The sequence below is a fragment of the Acipenser ruthenus genome, chromosome 5 (genome assembly GCF_902713425.1).
Source record: "Acipenser ruthenus chromosome 5, fAciRut3.2 maternal haplotype, whole genome shotgun sequence".
NCBI classification, from domain to species: Eukaryota; Metazoa; Chordata; class Actinopteri; order Acipenseriformes; family Acipenseridae; genus Acipenser; species Acipenser ruthenus.
Genome location: NC_081193.1, coordinates 14,827,182 through 14,849,382, shown reverse-complemented (window position 1 = coordinate 14,849,382; position 22,201 = coordinate 14,827,182). Strand labels below are relative to the sequence as shown.

Genomic DNA, 22,201 nt, shown 5'->3' with positions numbered 1-22,201 from the left:
ATACATGCTTTTCATAAAGTACAATAACAAAAAATAAAGTGCGCCATTTTATCGCCTGCCTGAATATACTTTTTTGTGGCTGATCAAATGGCAGACGCGCAAAGGCTCCGTCTTAAAAGCTACAGCCTAATTTAGCTTACTATTGATGTGTTTGTCTTTCTAGAACAGACAGGCGCGTAATTTTGGATCTACCCTTTTATATCGCATATTTACAACATAATGTGTTACGGACGCTTACACTCATTGCTTTCTTAAAATATAACAGCACGGTATTTTTGCTCAGCTTTATTCCATCCAATAACAAACACTTACAACTGTCCCACAATCATGTAGCCTACAATTAACACGATATAATTAGCTATTTATGTCTGGTATATTCTTTCACATATTGTATACACATTCTCTTTATCGGAGGCCTTGTTAATAGGCAAGTTTATTTACATTAACCAAAGTTTTTGCTGTATTTATGCGGAAACAAATTTCCTCTCGCTCGCCTTGAAACTTGCCTGCCATCATGTTGCAAGCTTTTACTTAGCAATATGTTTATAATGTTAATACTGTATGTAAGCTAAGCCCTATTTGCAGCTATAGAATTAAAATATGCAATGCCTATGTTTTAAAACCCTATGGTACAGCCACATTCTTAATTGTTGTTACAGGTTGCTATCTCGTTTTGTACTAAACGGGGGTCTTAACATACACTGCATTGCAAACAATTTCGGTCTATATGTTACTATATGGACCAAATATATATTTTTATGATTTCATATGGAAGAATAATGACTATCTACAGTTTGTAGCTTGATTGTCCAGTTCGTTATTAAGCCATAGCCCACTTTGCAATGATGCTTACGCGGAAGGAAAACAAGTAAAAACAAACAAACAAACAAACAAACAAACGCCGAACAATGATACTTTTAAGGTTTACATCATATGGAAAACGAGACTTGGTGGACCACAGCCATCGGGCACAAATGATTCTGTTGCCAGGGCCCTTTACGTTTTTATGGCATTAACAGCTGTTGACACCATTTGTCACAGAAAATAAAAAGGGATTGATCAAATAGATTAAAAATAACCCACAATACTGCCAATAAAATACAGCAATTACGTAGACTAATTATCACCATAAAAGTAGCAGTGACCAAAAACAGTCTATGCAATTTAAGATCAACATGAATTTCGAGAGGTCCTAATACCTAATAATCTAAACGTTGCTACGTAGTGGTGGCACATGACAGCACTGTGCTGTAGCTATTACTGTATAGACTACTGTGGTGAGAACGTTGCGTGTATACTGGAATGCGGTTTCACTAATCAAATACAGTATGATCACATTGATCTTGGAAAACTACCGGTGTTATAAAGTGGTACATCGTCACAATGTGCTACGCGTACCAAAACGTGACACGTGTGTTAGAAAGTGGAACGCTGTAATATGTTGGTACAGGTGCAATCAATTGCGATGTGATGTGTTTTCCTATTGTTAAACAGAGGTACATTTAACATTAATTATACTTTTTTTTTGCAAACCATTAATTACACATATATTTTAAAACTTGGAAACAGACAATCAATTTCTCTAAAAAGAAAAAGAAAAAAAAATGCACTACGAACAAGACAAAATGTCCACCCAAAATTGCAGAAGTAAAAAAATGTACATGACCCAATGTATTATCACAAATAGTCTCACACTTTTTCTTAAAGGTTGGAAAAAATATGATAAATTCAATTTAAAAAGATGAATATGACCTAAAACAGCATAACGTCAGTGTTTTCTAAACGGAAGTTGTTTATAAGTTTAAGCATGCGCGCACGAGGAAGCGCAGTGGTCTCGTACCAGTTTTTATCTGCGTACCTGAAAGTAATTATACCTGTACATGTAATTTATTGTTTGACCATTAAATACAGTAGCCTAGAGTGGGGTAACATAACTAACACGTATTGTACATTATTGTAACCACGTTGTATCTATTTGTAGGGCCCATATTATTTTTAAACAAACTTTTAATTATTAGGCGTCTGTTTTGATGATGTCTTTAATGACATGTAGGCTACTGGTATTATTCAGTATAAGAATAACAATGTTGGCATATATGTAGATCTGGTTTACTTTAGTAACTCCAGTTGACTGCTGTATGTTTATCCTGTGCGTAAATTATTTGCATGAAAACTTAATTGAAGACGTTTAAGCGATATACTTTAATGATCTTTAAGTTAATCTTTCTTGTTGGTGTTGTTATTAAGGGCTAATCTTTTTTTTTTTTAATCATTTGTCAAGTAGGGCATTATTACGTGTATTGAACATCTTTAAGTAAATGAAGGAACAAATAATCAACATCAAATATTAAGCATCTGTTACAACGCGACCTTTATGACAGGCTGCGAGCAGCATAATATTGCTCTCATGCCTACAGGTAAGGACCTTAGGTCACAGATGATTATAATAACTAAAATACATTGTGGTAAAATCTATTTTATCAACACAGTAACCGAATTTAAAATGTTCTCAAGGACATATTTTAATTTATTAATAAAATTATATTGACAAATGTATTTGTATTATTTTAAATAATGTGATATCTTATATCACTCATGAGCGTGTGTTCTTTTAGTTTATCCCTAAGTAATGTTCATTTTGATATATTAGATTTGATACTTTTGGTGTAAAGAGTAAATGTACAAATAATAAATGTAATGGCTATAATTATTGGGATAATCTGTACCATTAAGTGTAAAATAATATTGCAGAACTATTTTTTTCCCCCAGCGTTTTTATACCGTGACCTGCTAAATGTTTCCCGCTTACATGACTTTAAGAATATTGTTTTTGTAAACTCTGTTTCAAGAAATATTGAAAACACTTATTCTAGGTTATTGTACAACATGGAATGGTTGGCTTTCCACATGTTTGGGTTTTTTGAAAATAAAACGTATACTCCATAGGCCTACTCCATTGAGTCAAGATAGGCTAATATTTACATTTTAAATACATTTCAACTTATTTTAAAACCTCCTCTTTTGGATGCCAGTACACTGGATATAAAAATAATTTCGATTAGCCTTTAGTGTCACAAGTGATTGTAAAAAGTTGAGAAGTTCATTTTTTCTTCAGAACAGACAATGTCTTACTACAGTGGTTATGGTAATTCGATCTGTATTATTATTATTATTATTATTATTATTATTATTATTATTATTATTATTATTATTACAATCTCAATATGCAGTACAGAAGTACAGAAGTGTATTTTCTATTAAACAATAGCCTACCTGTACCAGTCGATAACATGACATTAAAGTGATTTACAATGCTGTACCAATGCTTTTAACATAAACAAATAGACTGTATATACTATATTGCAATACCGATGTAGTGATTTTAAAAATCGCATAGTGAATAGGTTTCAACATACATATTGTAACATTCATTAGTGTGACATATTGCCCTAATGTAAACGTGCAAAACGCAAGATGAAAAGCATACACTGTTGTCCAGGTTGTGTCATGGTTCAGTGAGCATGTGGGAAACCGATTTGGCTGCTGTGCCCTTGCTGACGAATGATATTGATAATTGATTTATTGAACGAGAAACTATACTTTGAACACCGAGAAGAGCACTCTATTGTGATGTCATATTGAGCGCTGGACCAACTCTCTTTAGGACCCCGTGAAATCTCGTCCAATCTGCCGGTTTCTGCAGTAAGATCGGAGCAGCTGGAAGAGGCCTCGCCGGCTGACGAGGAGGAGGACAGGGAGAGAAGCAGAAGGAAGATCCGGGAGCGAAAACGAAAAGGTCCAGGCCTGGGACTGGCAAAAAGGGTAATTACAAATGTGATCCACTAATTAAACCTCTATGCCCGTTGTCAATAGGCCTTGAGTTGACGGTAACCTTCTGAGCTACAGAATACAACCACAAAAGGGTGCCATGCCATTATATGGAGAATATAAAACTGGCAGCATTTATGCGTTTGCAGATGTGTGTGGTTTTTTTAGGCAGTGCGGTGTGCACATGAAGTTGGAGCAGCTTGAAGGGGAAAAAAAACAGCGATTCACAAAATAATTGCTACTTTATCTTGTTTTTGGATTTTCTATGTGCATGTGTATCTCTGTGGTAACACTTCGCCACTTAACACTTACTATGGTAATATGGTGACAGGTGGTAGGGTTGCCTTTTTCATTATTGCAGATGTGTCCCTAAAAAAAAAACAAAAAAACAAAAAAAAAACATGCATTTGAACTTGAGAATCTCCAAGATAACATAATAATGTACCTACATGAATGTCATATTTAACTAAGTATGTGATATTACAATGTGGTGGATAGTACCGCTACCCAGTTTTTTTCATGCACATTCTTAACATTTAAAAGAACTGGAAGCTTCAGATACCCTATAGAAACAAAGTGGCAAGTTTTGAATGTTTCATTGATGTTAACGGGGTCTGATGCATACTTCTGCCACGAACATAATACGACTAAGGTATGCTGTCTAACATAACTATGCAGAGAGAGGCATTGATTTATATATATAAAAAGAGGTTTTTTGTGCTGACATGACCTGAGGAACAAGAACCCCTTCATTCATATTAAGGGATGTAATGTTTGCATGTATACATTTTAATAACAATAATTAAAAAAAAAAAAAAAACGTAATATAATTATGAATTAAAAAAATAAGACAAGCCCACGGATATATTTTTAAATGCTTGACTGTCTCTGACACTGCGTGACACACAATATATAGTATTAATATTTTGTAAAACAGTGTACATGTATAAAGTTGCTCTAGTGTTTTTTTTTTATTTTAGTATTATTTTAAACTGGTGTTATTAATATAGGCTATTAGATATTGTATTAAGAGATAATCAGCATGCTAATATAAGTGATGCAGATCTTGACCTACATTTTTAAGGGGATATTTTACATAATGTGTTACTGCAGGATGGAGGGGTTAACTCTCACAGACAATTATTAATGCATATGTAATACTGTAGCCAATGCAATATATGCAAGTTAGAGAGACAGTTTGATATATATATATATATATATATATATATATATATATATATATATATATATATATATATATATATACACACACACACACATCCACAGTTGAGTTCAGTACAATTGTTTGTAGTTTGTAATTATTATTATTATTTGTACAAAAACATTCCCTTAAAGGTGTTGGTATTCTTTGCAGGTCTTCACACTTTATCATTCTAGACTTAACATTGATCCAGGCAGACCCCACATTCTCCTTTTTACCTTTTTTTATTGCCCTTAGGTATTTAGTGGTAGTTAGTGACAGATAAGAGACATGTTTTGCCATGGATGATTGTTTTCCACATGATTTATTTCAATCATTAGAAAAGTTTAGTTTTTCAGACAAAAATACAATAACATATATGTCTCGCATATTTACAAATTAAACTGGATCCACTAATTGATCACTGCTGCTTTTAGTGGAGAAATATGTATTTTATATCTAGGCCAAAACATATGACTGCTGTTGCATTGAAAATAGATTCTTCACACAGTCCAGATTTTTTTTGTGTTTTGCCAAACACTTTTACAGCCAGAAGCCCAGAAAAAAAGAAAGCGTTTTCTAAAACCAATTACATAACATTCAATAATCCCAAATTAGGTGGTAGTTTATCTGATTTATTTCAATAGTGCAATGTTTGTTTGTGCTGACTGCTAACTATGTTAATGACCCTGTGGTACACATGCTTCTGAATTATGTTCATACTGTTGTGTATATATGACGCTGTACATGTATTTCACCAGTACATGATACCCTTCTTTGGAGATAGGCCTAATGTGTTTGTGTGAGATCAAAACGCCAAGAATAACAAATCTCTTTGGATCAGATAACCCCCAGATCAGTAAGATCCTGTTGGATTTAACCGACCTACATCATCCATTATTGTCTTTGCAGCTTCATACATTTGCCCAGAAATATGATCCATTCTGTAGTGAGTAATAGAACTGTATTTGAAAAGCAAGTGTAATGAACCAAGTGGATCCAACCAGATCCAGCTGTCCTATTTATTTATTTATTTTTGAGCTTCCTATATTAACATCTTCCCAGGAATATTATGATCCTTTGAAAATGTTCATGTTGTATTTTACCAGCAAAATTGAAACAGCAAGATCCTGCAGGATCAGATTGATTAGGTTTTCATCAAGTGCATTGGACTATGTAGCCTAACACATTGATAAAACAGCCAAACTGTATTACCTACACGTATTCATTTCCTTCTTTATGATAAATAAAACCAAATCTACATAAATAAATACATTTTATATAAAGTGTAGGTGCGAATAAATACATTTAGTGAGCAGCCTAATTTTAAAGCTTAATAATAACCCAGTACCATTACACAAACTGCTTTTTGATGTAATACATAGGTTTATAATTTGGCTAAAATTGCTGAATTCTAACAAATATTTACAGACTGTAGAGGGTACATTATAAGTACTGAGCTTTCAATCTGCACGGCCCAATCCCCAACAGCAAGAAAGACAGTACAGTTCTGATAACACATTGTGAATGTCTTTATTCTTACCTCCACAAATTCAAGTTACGTTCATGTTCATTTTCGGAACCTCCATCTATTTGTTAAAATAATGCAAGCTACATCAAAAGGTGGCAAACACTTTGGCCTATTAGATTTACATTCTTTATTTTAAAACCAAAAAACAAACTGGTAGAGTTACATACCAATAAAGACAACACATTGAATTGCCGGTGGTATAACCAGGAGGTCCCCGGTTCAAATCCCGGCTCACTCACTGTGTGACCTTGAGCAAGTCACTTAACCTCCTTCTGCTCCGTCTTTCGGGTGAGATGTTGTTGTAAGTGACTCTGTAGCTGATGCATAGTTCACACATCTTAGTCTCTGTAAATCGCCCTGGATAAATTGTCTGCTAAAATAAACAAATAAATTGTTTTCCACCCCCCCCCCCCCCTGCAATAATTTGTTCCTTTCACACTGTCTGTTTGATAAGTGCGACAGAAGTAGTGAAGAACACCTGACCACCTTATTTAATTGTGATGCATTTTAAAACCAAGAAGAGGGTAGATTGGTTTATTTTTTATGTACATTAAGCCAGGTGAGTAATTTACCAGAAATGAAAAGATCTAGAATATATGTGCTTATTGCCAAGTACAACAGTCATCACAAATTCGTGGCTAATGCAGCAGGATCACACATTTAAACAAACACACATAAAGGAAGTGTCATTTACAGTAGTGTAGAAATAACTGAATCAAGTGTGAGTAAAATATGTTTATATTTAAGGACCATGGTGTGACTTTTTATTTAAAATGTAAAATGCCAGAATTATAACAGTATGACTTCAACTACCAATCTTGTTTTAAGGTATAGATTTGTGTGGGAAACTCGTTTACTACGCAATATAGTAACTACTAATCTAAATTATGTACTCGCTGTTTCGAGCAAATGTCAAAATATCTGAATAGAGAATGTTATAAGCAGATTAGATTGATTTATCCAATTTATTTTTTTACGTCAGAGATATGGTTGCTGATATTTAAGCATCGCAAGACTTAATGAGGGAAAACGTCAAAGAGGTAGCAACACATGGTAAGATAGAAGAATCGAAATATTTCAGGGGAAGGGGTCTTTCTGGATGAGAAGTATAAAAGAGAAAAGGACAATACGCAATGTTGGCAGAGATTCAAAAACCGCCATGTTAAATCGTCTAGGAGTGGAGAGCAGAACATAAAAATGGCACACTTTGTAAAACATAACTATAACAATATTTAATAAATAACAAACACGTAGTTTATTTTAAAATGTGTACATTTGTAGACGAAGCATCAACATGTAAAATCAGATGCATCTGCGTGCAAACACGACACGGAGACGCCAGGGTTGTGGTTCTGTTTCTTACATCATACATGCAGCCTATCTATCCCCTTTTCCAAATCTTTGGTACAGCATACATATGTTTGCTCACAGTATTTCTAACTCCCCCAATCCCTCTGCCAGTCTCCCATACAGTTTATTTCACAGCTTTGATATTTTGAGATTGCTTGTACCAAAAGGGAGTTTTAAATGGCGCTGTATATTTTGTAATGGTTTACAGAAGAAGCTAAGTATTAACGCGGAGTATTGCAAATCACAGCCTATAGACATAGGTTGCTGTGTGAATGATTAATGTGCAATAGCATAACTGTTATATATATATATATATATATATATATATATATATATATATATATATATATATATATATATATAATGTGTTCAGCATTCTAACTGTTTTTACATTAAACTGCTTTAGAGAGAGTAACAGACTGCATCATTTGGTTCTTGTTTGTACACAGGTAAAAGAAAGGACAGTGGAGGCTCCACCCACAGTGTTTTGATGTTACTTTATTCTTTTTTTTTATTTTTTGTAAAATCTTGCTTTCACGATGCCGTCCAACGCCACCACTACCACCACATTCAAAAGTTCCGACTTCGATCATGACGCAGCTGCATATAAAGTGGTAAGATACTCTGTGTGTGTGTGTGTTTGTGTGTCTATATATATATATATATATATATATATATATATGACCCTTATTGTAAAAAAAAAACAAAAAAAAAACAACATTGCATATACTGTACAGTATCAGTTTTGCTTCAGAATTTATAGCCTAATCTTTCCACTTTGTGAAATATCTGAGAGCACTGCGGGAAGGCTGCCTGGTTTATTCACTGCTGCCGTCAGACGATGGTTTATGTAGGCAATGTACTGTACAGTATACCAGACAACAGGGTTAATGGTATATATATATATATATATATATATATATATATATATATATATATATATATATATATATATATATATATAGTCTGCAAAGATGAACGGGTAGCATCCAGATTTTCAGTAACAATTACTAAAACCAAATGTATCAAATCCTATTTTGTGTGTGTGCATATATATGGAAATGCAGTTCTGTACAATACCTAGTTTGAAAAACGTCTTTGGGTTTAAATGGATAGTGTAAATGTTTGACATTTGAAGTGACAAAGTGTACAGATCAGTTTCTCTGAGACCTATTCCAGGTGCTACAAATAATTATTTAAAAAGTGTGTTGTAATAGCATTTGGCTTGTACAGCCAGCTGTTTCAGCTGGAATATACAGTATTTCTGCTTCTATACAACAAGTACTGTATTGTCAACAAGTGTCCTGTTTTGTTCTCCATAGTCTTTTCTGTTTCTGTTGCCAAGTCAATTGCAAAAGCATCAAAAATGGTTTCTTGCCAACAGCTTTAGTATTGGGCTCTGTCATATTTGGCTTACATAAGTTTAATACAATAATTTTACAATTAGAGTGACAATACACCCAAGCAGTACCTCAGTCACCTTCCAAAGCACATCAGCATCATAAACCCAAATAAGGACAATCCCACTAAAATAACTAACCTGGGTAAAAACTGTAAAGCCAACAAATGATTATTTACATATTAACTCCCATATTAACATATTTCCAGTCAAATCAACTTTAACCAAGTAAACCAACTGAATTAATATATTTTACTCCTGTTGTACTGTTATAAAACAGTTTCACCTAGTAAAATGTATTTTACGCTAATTTTACTTTAAACAATATTTATTCTGTATTTAAACAGTTTTTTTTTTATTAACTTGTATATTCAGTGTTTAAAACTTAAATTGCAGACATATTTTACAGTGTATATACTGTAAAGTCATCAATATTTATGAGTCTTTTATCATATGTTTTTCACGCATGAAAAAAACGCGAACAATTTTTGGCACGACTATCAAATTCCACTAACAATACATACTTTGTATATTGCAACAGGTTGCCAACATTTCTGGAGCAAAATAGGTTTTATGGGTGTGATTCGCCAAATAGTTGGTTGCAAATATTTATGGCTTACAGTATTTCCTTTTATAGTGCACCAGTACATTCATTTTCTTGTACTTTGAATAGTGGCCAGTTTATAACCACTAGGGTTACTGACTATCACAGCCATTAGCAATGCAGGCTAACGGGAAACTAGGTCAAGTGTGTTTTGGATTTCTCTGGGGCTAAGCCACACTATCTCCCATGTTTGATCTTGCATCGGTCTATCATGTTATCCTTAATTTACAAAACATGTTTAATCTATCCTTTGCTAAATTCATTCATGTATAAGTACATTGAGATGTCTTGCAGGGTCATTTTATGGCTTTATTGTTGGGAATACAGTTCAGAATGATTACTGACATGCCATTTAGTGCCTGCTTAAGACAGGGATTTGGGTTTTCTTTGGGTTTTCTATTAAACTAATAATCTTTTGAATAAAATGGGTTGTAGATCGGTAAGATGTAGCAGAAAGGTTAAAGGCAATGTTGTACCTTTGTAGTTCTGAGAGCTGAGAGTGTGTTAGTCTTCCAGTTGTACAACTTAACAGAAACAAGGACTGCCAAAGGGTGGAGGTTGCAGAAAACTACATTTTGACATCCCCTTTAAGACCTTTGCCTCAGCTACATCATTCAGCCATCAGATGGTGTTGGCTCCAGTACAAGATTCTCAGAAAACCAGGTGATTTTATAAAATTGTATTGTAACAAAGAGATATTTATAGATATTTATAGATATATTTTTATTATTTTCTCCCAATTTGGAATGGCCAATTATTTTTAGGCTCAGCTCACCGCAACCACCCCTGCGCTGAATCGGGAGGGCGGAGACGAACACATGCTGTCCTCCAAAGCATGTGCCGTCAGCCGACCGCTTTTTTTCACACTGCGGACTGACCATGCAGCCACCCAAGAGCTACAGCGTCGGAAGACAACGCAGCTCTTGGGCAGCTTACAAGCAAGCCCGTAGGCGCCCGGCCAGACTACAGGGGTCGCTGGTGCGCGGTGAGCCGAGGACACCCTGGCTGACCTAACCCTACCCCCCCCCCCCCCAAATGGTGCTCGGCCAATTGAGCGCCGCCCCCTGGAAGCTCCCGTCCTCAGTCGGCAAAGGAATCGCCTGGACTCGAACTTGCGACGTCCAGACTATAGGGCACATCCTGCACTCCACACGGAGCGCCTTTACTGGATGCGCCACTCGGGAGCTCATAGATAGAGTATTGAAACTGTATATGTAAATAACAGATCCCTTTAAGGTTCATTAAATTGGCTCGAAAGATTTGTTGCAATATATTAAATGGAGGAGGTGTCTAATAATGATCACTTTCCTGAGGAATTATCACACTTAAATGTCGGAAGTATGTGCGTTGGTCCGTGTTTAAAGCAGTAAGTGAAAACTCACAGGGTGTGATTCTGCAAATAACGGTAGGAAACATGAAAGCTGGTTCTGTTTATCAATAAAACAAATAAGTCAATGGATTCTAGCAGCATTACATAGTGTGAAACTGTATTAAAATTATACAGACAATATAAATTGCAATCATTTTTTTTTTACAAAATAATAATAATGCAAAGTAAATCCATTCTGTTTGGAGTAATACATGCAATTAAAAAAACTATCAAACCAACAAACAGCAAAAACGTCTTACAGTAGTTACAGCAAATATGAAAAATATATTTAGGCAATCGATAATTAAAAGATGCCATTTCCTCACGTTATTTAACACATCAGATTTCTGAGGACGCAAAGGTCATTCAAAATGATCTAGACAGCATTTAGAGCTGGGCAGACACATGGCAAATGATATTTAATATAGAAAAGTGTAAGGTACTGCACGCAGGCAATACAAATGTGCAATATAAATACCATATGGGAGATACTGAAATTGAAGAAGGAAATGAAAAAGACCTAGGAGTTTATGTTGACTCAAAAATGTCTTCATCTAGACAATGTGGGGAAACTATAAAAAAGGCAAACAAAATGCTCGGATATATTATTATTATTTATTTCTTAGCAGATGTCCTTATCCAGGGCAACTTACAATTGTTACAAGATATCGCATTATTTATTATTCTTTTTTTTTTTTTTACATACAATTACCCATTTATACAGTTGTGTTTTTACTGGAGCAATCTAGGTAAAGTACCTTGCTCAAGGGTACAACAGCAGTGTCCCCTACCTGGGATTGAACCCACGACCCTCTGGTCAAGAGTCCAGAGCCCTAACCACTACTCCACACTTCTGCCCCGTGAAAAATATTTAATTTAAGTCAAGGGAAGTAATGTTAAAACTTTACAACGCATTAGTAAGACCTCATCTAGAATATTGTGTTCAGTTCTGGTCACCTTGCTACAAAAAGGATATTGCTGCTGAAAGAGTGCAAAGAAGAGTGACCAGAATTATTCCGGGTTTAAAAGGCATGTCATATGCAGACAGCTAAAAAAATAAAATGTATTCAGTCTTGAACAAAGAAGACTACGTGGCGATCTGATTCAAGCATTCAAAATTCTAAAAGGTATTGACAATGTCGACCCAGGGGACTTTTTGGCCAAATGTTCTTATGAGAATAAAACATCAGGAGCAAATTAACCAGTTTAAAATATTACAACTACTTTTGGCATAACTACTTTTAGTGAATTCTGCCCAGAGTAAATAAATGTTCTGCCTAGTTTTTTTTTTTGCACAGATTGTTTTCAACAGACATGCCAGGCACCAGGTATCTGGATTATGTCCCACTTTAGATTAAACAACCTGATTTTAAAATAAATCAACATCTCTGTGTTCTCGGTGATGAAAATCCCTCTGAAATAGGGTTTTGTTTACTTTGCTTAACAAAGTGTCGTCGCCCCCCCCCCGTCCCCCCCCAAACCTGACCTTTGATTTCATTGTACTTTCCAGCTGCGGACAGGATAACCCAAGTCTGCTTGCTTTAGGGTGCTTTAACAATAACTTAATGAGGAAAATGCTTCACAGTGCTGCAAAGCAGACATCTTCAGCCATGGCAATACATGGCTTTGATAAGAACATTGCTTTCATTTGGAGGCTGAAAGAAAGGTTGGTGGGTCATTTCTTCAAATCATTAATTATTACGAAGCCCATTTAGATATACAAACATTTCTTTGTTCTTTATATTTGCAAATTGTTTTGTGTGCAAAAGGAATGGATTTCCTTTGGTGCTGAAATGGCTTATTTTAGTTTACAGACCATTCAAATTAAATGGTCTAATAGTCTAATCATTTTATTACAATGGTCAGTTGTAATATAATTAAGTGATTTTAATGAAGAGGATGGTTAGTTATCTTCTGGTTTCTCATGTGATGTGACCTCTTCTGTCATATGATTAAGTCACCTCTTTGTATTTATTGTTTTTCTCTGTGGGACGGGGTGGGGTTGAAGGCTTAGCGGGTGGGCTTGTAACCTTATACATATTAAGATGAATAGGGCCTTAGAAGTTCACTGCTGTATATGTGTATAACGTTCTAGCAGTTTGCTTTTCATACCTAGAAGTGCCGATTACAAATTTTGTTTTATAAGTCTTACCTTTTTACTCAATTCGTTTCACACCTTGTGATACTGTATCTCACTCCCTCAGGGAGGGACTTGGCGCTTATTATACTGAGCAAGAATTTAGTTCCTCCCTGAACGTTTACCACAGTATTTTTGCATGGTAGTTTTGCATTTTTTCCATAATTTCCCCATGAATATACAATGCATTTACCATGCTTACCTTTGCTTTGCCATGCTTTCACTATGCTTTATTACACTTTGTTATGCTTTCACTATGCTCTATTACACTTTGCTATGCTTTTACTACTGGAAACTTTTATAAGGGCTGAGACAGCAAGCCAGTTTTCAAAAGAAAGCTTTATAATACCCATGAAACCTACAGCTATGCTCAAAAGTTTTACATCACCTTATAGAATTAAAATATTTTGCTTCATAAAGTCGAATTAAACCTGCTGAATAATGTTACGTCAACATACTGCATTACATACTGCTTTGTAGTGTGACATTTCGAAATCTAGCATTAAATACTGTACTACTATTATGGCTTATGGTAGACTTTCGCAATATCATTTTGTAGCTTCTTTGATTGCACAGTGTTAAATACAATATCTAAATTATGTTGTTGTAATTCTTTTTTTAGTTATGTCTCAATCCTAAAATCCTAGGTGATGCAAAACGTTTGACCTTTGCTGTATATGCTCAACATGGATGGAGGAAATCCAGAAATTCTTTGCTATTCAGAGTAACCTTTCATATTTACAACATGCTCATTAAACACCCCTAGAAGGAGCCGTCTATAAAGTGACAGAACAGTAATACTAGTATGTTCACATATATTTGACTTCTATTTAACATATGTACATCTCTCCAGATCCAATTACTGTTTTCTGTGAAAATAACATTCATTACTCTTTTGTTGTTTATTACCCAAAAGGATGTACTATGTACTGGTATTGTCAATTGGTGTTTACTTTGGCCATAGCATATATGGCTGTGTAAGACTGAGACTCAAGAAAATAAGATTACTTGACCCATGGTAAATCAGTGAATGATTTAGTGGTTTAAAACTTGATGATCTAGCCCAGGGCTCCTAGAGAGCTACAGGGCCTTCTGGTTTTTGTTTCAACCGAGTTCTCAGGTAATTGGCTTAATTAGTCACAATTAACACATTCCAGATCTTTAGCCATTGATGATGTAAAGATGCCTATAAAACCAGGACCAGGGTTGGAGACCCCTGATTTAGTCAATACTAAATATTGACTGGTACCTTTGTGTAACATGGCTATGCAAACCTTGAATGTCAGACTTAAAAGTATGTTAAATGATCTGGAAACATAAATGAAGAGGGCTCTCATCGTTGAGCCACACTACCTGCATTTCATCTTGTTGCGTAAGAATTATATCAGGGTGTCCCGAGGGTCGGATCCCTGAGGCATAGTTTCTAAAAGGTTATTCAATAATTAAAGGGACTTCATACCTATTCCTTAGGGCATCTGCCTGATTAAGCATGTGATAATGTATCTGCCACTGCCATTTAAAAACAGATACAGCATTAATTAACCACACACAGTAACAGTGGTGAAGATGCATAGAATTGGATCCAGAAACCTGCACAGTGGTGTTCTGAACGAAAAACAATTCTGGCCATTCCAAATAGATTATGAACAAGGGTGCTGTTTTTTAACATTGTTTTTAGCTCTGTGCTTCCAGGCCAGAAGTGCATAACAGAAATCATGGAATTTGATATTTTATTAAAAAAAAAAAAGTTGTTAAGACATCTGGGGATGCTTCACAAGCCTGCATTGTGCATAACAATGGCATACAGGATTTTAAAGTGACATAAAACACAAGCCACTGAGTATATGTCTCAGAAACAGCAGGGCTTTTAATCTTTATAAAATTAAACACAATGGAAGCCAGGTTTTCAAAACTATTTACTCATAGATTCTTTTTTTTTTAAAGGGATGCATGCAGCTCTTAAAATATTAATGGTAAGTGCAGAACACGGCATTTTATTTGGAGAAATTGAAAACAAAGTGCCTTGAATAGGAAGTGTACTGTACCTGCATGATTGAATAGGGAGTGTACTGTACTAGCAATTTCAAAAGATAACATGAATAATCTGAATTAAACCAATTAGTTCAGGTGCAGAAATGAGATGCTACAATATACAAAGGGTCTGCTTTGTAAAACCTTTTGCACCAGTAACCGTGCTGAAGTTGCAGACAATTAAACATCAGGCAGGTCAGTATTTTGCAACACAACTTATTCACCCTGCTGATGATAAACCTGGCCTTGGGTCTGTATAAACAGCCTTTGATCTACCAATAGATGACAGCATCATACTCTAAGTGTACAATTTAAAACCAGCTGTTTTACCAGCGAAAACTGTTTAAAGCTGCAGTCACAGTTTTACTCTATTCGGTATAAATTGTTGAAATACTGCGTTTAACATGTATCGTCCTTAAAGATACTGCACCTCTTCAAAACACAGGGTCATATTCACAAAGCATTTATAACAGGGTTAGGTTGGCACCATTTCTTGTAGAAGGAAAACAAACTGCTTATTTTAAAGAACTAGCAGGGATTGACTGTAGGAGGTATTAATGTAACACATATTAATGTAACACAGCTCTTGTTTATAGTATAGTGTTTTATAGGAGACTATCGGAATTCTGGAATACCTATGAACTAAAACGTGGTCAGAATGAAGTCAAACCTAAAATTGTAATTTAAAATATTCCGAAATTTCTGCTTTATTTTTTATTTTTTAAGTAAAAATGAATCAAAGCTATTTTTGAAATCATTGTTTAAAAAAATAAATAAACTGGAATACAAATGGTCATTCAAGTAAAACTTCCTTCCAATAAAAGTACATGTAACAGCTCATTGGCATCTAAAATAATATATTTCTAAAGTGTAGCAGCCACATGAAACAATAACATTTTGGACACTTGTATAAACAGTGCATTGCAATGTGAACATGATTGTTTCACAGGTTATATTTTCTACCGTACATTTTACCTGCTATTAAAACATCCAAGGAAATTCCTTGTCTTTCTAGAACAGGATATGAAGTGTATGCAAGCATTGAGCTTCACACAGTTCAGCAAACATGCAGAATATTATGCAAGAGGAAGTAATGTGTAATGAATTTGTAACTATTGCTTATGAATCAATAAGAACACACATACTATATGTTGCTGAAAACTGTTTTTTGGACTATGAAGGGATGATAACAAAACTTTACTTTTTATCTACCAGATGTTTGCAGCTGCAATAATTTAGCATACTATATATATATATATACACACACACACACACACACACACACACACAGACAGAGTATTTTGATTACTCTGATGACTCTATGTAAATAAACTAGATATACCCTCATGCTTGTAAAACACCAGCCCAGTGGATGGGAGCTTAACATGTAGCCAAATCTCTTATAAAAGTACCATAGTAAAAACAATAAAGCACAGTGAAAACTTGGTAAAGCATAGGGAAACACTAAAGAATAGCAAGGTATGGTCAAGCATATTAATAAAGGTGGCAAACCGGGTAAACTATGGTAAATTCATAGTATAACCATAGGAAAAACACAGTGCAAAAACACAGTGGTAAACTTTTATAAGGAATAGATGCTTGGAAGTGTTTCATAGTTATAGCTGATTGGTGAAAATGTACAGTTAGGTTGGTGTTGGTCATCTCTAAAGGTTTTTGTGGTTAATCAGTATAGCAAAACTGTTAATGAGTCACAGTGTAATCCAACCACAGCAGCTGACACAAAGACCCCTGCTTATCGAAGCATTTTTTTACTGCAGTGTGCAATTTGCACCATTTTGTGAAAGAAATAAAACTGGCACCTGGTTACAAAACTAGCAACTGTGATTCGTGTAAGTTAATTTATACTGGTTTATGTTTGCATCCTGGAGTAAAATAAACTTGTGTCAGGTGCTAGATGTATCAGAAGCTTTCTTAAAAACCAAAGAGGAATAGCAGTGGTATTCTAAATGGTGAGGCTATCAGTAGCAGTAAACACCATTGGAATTTAATTTAAGACATTGTGCATATTTTGTTTTGTTTTTTTCTCTCCTTGTGCACTATATGACATAGTGTAGTTAAACGCTGCCAAAATAAATATCACTAGTATGAAAACTTTGAGTGGGCTGCTTTACCGCACACATCTCATTGGATTACATTTAAGTTAAACAGCTGCCATTTTCGGTGTTTATTAGTGTCTTGCAATTTTACATAATGTGAGGGGGGGGGGGGGGGGGGGGTATCTAAAAAAAGAAAAACTGCAGTGCAAGTGAAATAAACTGGTACAAAAATTGATGAAAAACTACAGTTAACAATAAAAATTGCTTTATTGTTTGTTTGTTTTTTAATCTAAGTAAAATGGTTTAATAAACTATGCATGCAGTTCATGAAACTATGCATATTGTTCATCATTTTATAAACCATGTAAACTTTTTAGAGCTAGTCAGGTTTTTTTCTTCAAAAACAGCTTGAACCATTGTTCGGTGAAAAATGAACTGTTTCACTGACACATTGTTTTAACCACTAACTAAACATTCCATCAAAAAAAACATTCCCTTTACATTACATTATGTCCTCAGAGAAGCTTCTTTTTCTTCACAATCATACACAGCATACTCTACATACATTTTTTTCAGGCAAGGCTGGCTCTGACTATTTTAGCAGACATTCATTTAGCAATATAGTTAGCGTATGAGGGCTCTGTTGTTCGAATTGACAATGAGGACCGTAGCGAACTTTTTCAGTCTCATTCATTGCAATATAGTCAATTCTCATGCTTATTTTTTGTTTAAAAAATTCAGCTCTACAAGCATATTCCAAGAAAAGTGCATCAATGCCAATCATAGTGGTAAAAAAGCAGGTCCATGTGTTAAATTTAACAAAGCGAAAAAGATGACATCATAAATAATGTCACATTTTTGATGACCTCATCAGAACTGAATCAGTAGCAGACTGAGAGCTCTGTTGCAGTTATACAGATGTTAGTAAGTACGCACAGTAAACATTTTAATGTGACATTTCAGAAGCTGTTGCTGAGTGCTGATAATTCCTATGTCCTGATAATTCTAAACCAGAATTGAGTCTGCCTGTGATAACTGACATTTAATTACGTAGTTTTTTTATGTAACTAGTCTCACCATCCAGTGGTGGACCTGGAGTAGGATATCTGACATAGTACGAATGTTCTGAGGTGTAAAATCGCAATCTTTGCTCGTTCTGTTTGCTATTAAATTTGATAGATGGTCTTCCAAGGATTTTAAATATACTAAATAGAAGTAGATAATGATAACAGTAGCTCCTACCTGCACATAAGGTGCTCTTTGAAAAATGGTAAACATTTTGCCTTGGGGTTTTAGGTTATAGAAGTACAGTTTCCCAGTCCTTCACTATTCTGCAGAGGCCTGAGAGAAGCTGTTTATGCACTGACAGCATCTTTTGTTTTAACAAGGAAACGTATTCATCCTCAGCAGTGTGCAACAGAGCGCTCACAGCCTCGTTGCCTAGCAACAGAAGCTGCCTGAAATAACCCTTGCAGACAGAAACGCAATGAATGATAGTGACACCAATCAGGTTCAAATAAGGAGACACCTAAATACAGCACCCAAAACAAATATGGAGGATGACTTATTTTGGCCACATAGTAATGTGCCATTTTGGGCTTGTTTGGCAGTCCATCTTAATCACAGCGCCAATTTGCCAATGTCATGAATAGTCATTTTATAATATCAGCCTTTTATCATTGAAAATAAGGGAAATGTTATTTTTTTGTAATATGAGAGTAGTGGGCCCTGAATTATTTTGCGTTGAATTATTCAACATCAGACCTAGTACATAACTAGACAGGCTTCAGGCATGGGCCAGTTTAATTTTAACAAAACATTACAGTTTTACATGAATTGCTTATCACAGTGACCTTGCCCTTAGCTGGTGATGTAGTGTGTGGCCTATTCTTCCAAACAAATTGTTACGTACAGAACATTGCATGGGCACTTCAATCTCTATTAATTATCCTAGGCAAAAAACATAGATAACTGAATGGGAACAGCAATGTACGGTACAAGGATACCTCAAGGTCTCGTAACAAAAAGAATACAGAACACAAAAGAACAGGTTTTTTTTCTATTATGTTTTACCTACCAGTTATTTTCTGAATTACCTAACAAGACCCCATCCCTCCCCTTATTCCACTATGGTGGTATGGTTATTTAAAATTGTAAAAAGGTATTCCACTTTCAGATTGATATGACATCAGGACAAATACACTGGACTAAAGGGGGTTTATTAGGCTACAAGGAGTTAAAAAATATCTAGAAGTATTTTGGCGTGTAGAGATAATAATATACAATAATAATAACATAGTTACTGAGAATATGGTTACCGAGTGGTAGTGTGAGTTAGTCAGAAACAGCATGTGTGGTATACATAGAGTAACAATGTCATATTATTTTAGGCAACCTTTCTATGTTATGCAGAAATGCTGAATCAACAATAAATTCAGTTTATCTGAATATGAATATTTTTAATTATGCTATATGTGGTGGACAGGATGTGTTAGAGAGGGGGTATCCTAGAATATTTCTCTAGGTCTTTCTCTTTATATGCCACTTGGCAATGGTGTTAAAGCAGATGTGATGTCCATACGATTGTAAACACGGTACATTTATCATTTGCACTTTGGTTTACTTTCTCAACACTGGAGAAAAAAAGACAGAAAGTGGTACATTTCAAGGGCATAGATGCAGATTGTTGTGTAGGTGAGAAGATGAAACCAAATTTTTAGTGTCTTTAGACTTCCCAAGGCTTGACAGATTAGGTAAAACAAAGGTCCTTCGCAGAGCGGGTTTGTCTGAACCAACAAATTCCAGTCATCAGTGCAGCATCCAGCCTGACAATACTGGTTGCTAAGCAGGATTTTCCACCTTAGCAACAAACCTCTTACCATAGCAACTCGCTTGAAGCCTGGTAAATGTATTCACAAGGCGTCGGCTAAAATCTGCAAACTGGGCACCTCTAGTAGAACTGGAGCTAATTCCTGACATCAGTGGGGCCACGGGGACACGTGGAAATCTATCAAGTGTTTTCTGCTGAGTAAATCAATCCAGTGTGCCACAAAATGGAGTGCTGCTGCATTGTACAAAAAAACATTCTTTTGAAAGATATTGTAGTTTTTATGACATTGATATGGTTTACAGTACCTGGGCTTTCACTGGAACAGACTGGGTTGTCTGCCAGAAGGTTTTAACTCACTGATTTCTGCCAGCCTTCTGATTTTAAATTGTATGAATATTTCAGGATAAAATATAGCCTAACCAGTGGGCTCAGCCACTAGCACAAAATTGTCGATACCATGAAAGCTGTGCTTTTAATCTCACCAACTAAAATAAAGCATAGCATATATTTAAAAGAAAGTGGGCCCAGATTGTTTAATTCTAGAGTTCCAGATGCTTATGATTTTAATAGATCATCTTAATATGACTGGTTGACAGTGCATGAGTTGAGATATTGTGTGTCTGATGTCATTGTTGAACGGTGTCTGTCCAGCTTTCCTTTGGAAATAAGTCACTTGTCTAATAGATTTTCACTCATAAATTAGTAGAAAAATATTTCAGGCTGAAACTTATTTAAAAAAAAAAAAAAAAAAGTTTTCTGTGCAATAAAGCAGTAAAAGGGTATCACCTATAATATATTGGTACTACAATATAATTAGTTTGGTTTATTTAGACAGACAGTGTGATGTGGACAGCAGACAAAGATGCAATAAAGTCATAAGCGAACTGGCATGCAGCAACACAGAGTCATAGGATCTTAGTTTTCAGAAACAAAAAACAACAAAAGCAATGGGAGAAGGGGTCATGGTAAGATAGTAACAGCAATTCACACGTTTCATTTGCATAAATACCACCTGACATTTTTATAAATGGCCTGCAGGTTTTTACAGTTAATGGGGTTGGACCGAACAAATTGAGCCTGGGGGAACTGCTTTTCACATTCAGAGCATATCCAAGCCACAGCCCTCGGCTTCCACTGTCTGGGTTTTGTCTCGCAGGGGTAAAACTTTACAAGATGTGGCAGAAAGCCTTATGCAATTACAGAAAATATACTGAAGAAAATGGAATTATTCAGGTTTGAGGTGCAAGCTGTTCAGTGTTTGTTTGGTACGGTACATAAGCTTGCTTTCTTCTTTTTTAAATCAGATTATGAATGACTTAATTTTTCACTTTACTGACCCTTGATTGGAGGCTACCGTATGTACTGTACAGTAGAGTACAGTACTGCCCGATTTACTTGCTTTTTATTTGTTTTTTAGTGTGGTCTTCTTAAGTAATAACTAACCACGCTTCAGTGGGTCCACTAAAAAATGTACAATATGAAATTAACTGGTTGCATAAGTATTCAGCCCCTTAAGCCAGTACTTGGTAGAAGCACCTTTTGCAGCAATTACTGCTATGAGTCTTTTTGGATAGGTCTCTACTAGCTTTGCACAGTAGGATGGTGAAATTTTTGCCCATTCTTCATGGGAAAATTGCTTCAGTTCTGCTAAGTTTGTTATCAAGTACTGTAGGGCAAAAGACGCTTGCCGCGTCGTTTATTTTCAAACACAAAAATAAAATAAAACGTTTAAACAAAAACACTCTGCTCACAGAGCGAAACAAAAGATTTAAACAGCCTTCACGGATCCTTAAGCTAGTTGTTCTTTTTACTTTCGATTTTGTTTCTCTCGCTCTCATTCACCTTCTGCATGAGGTTTTCTAAT

The 22,201-nt window shown here is 35.3% G+C and overlaps 1 protein-coding gene across 6 annotated transcripts in view; it reads left to right on the top strand.

The window, feature by feature from the left end:
• The first annotated feature begins 3,662 nt into the window (after positions 1 to 3,662).
• LOC117402280 (DNA (cytosine-5)-methyltransferase 3A-like) overlaps positions 3,663 to 22,201 on the top strand; it is a 228,785-nt gene continuing 210,246 nt past the window's right edge. For 5 of the 6 annotated variants that reach the window (XM_059023707.1, XM_059023706.1, XM_059023704.1 and 2 more), the window contains exons 1-2: positions 3,687 to 3,822; positions 8,360 to 8,524. In XM_059023707.1, the coding sequence (XP_058879690.1) occupies positions 8,450 to 8,524 (75 nt within the window). In that variant the 5' untranslated portion in view covers positions 3,687 to 3,822; positions 8,360 to 8,449. Of the gene's footprint in view, positions 3,823 to 8,359; positions 8,525 to 22,201 lie in introns of all 6 variants that reach the window. The other variant, XM_059023711.1, reaches the window with a different exon arrangement.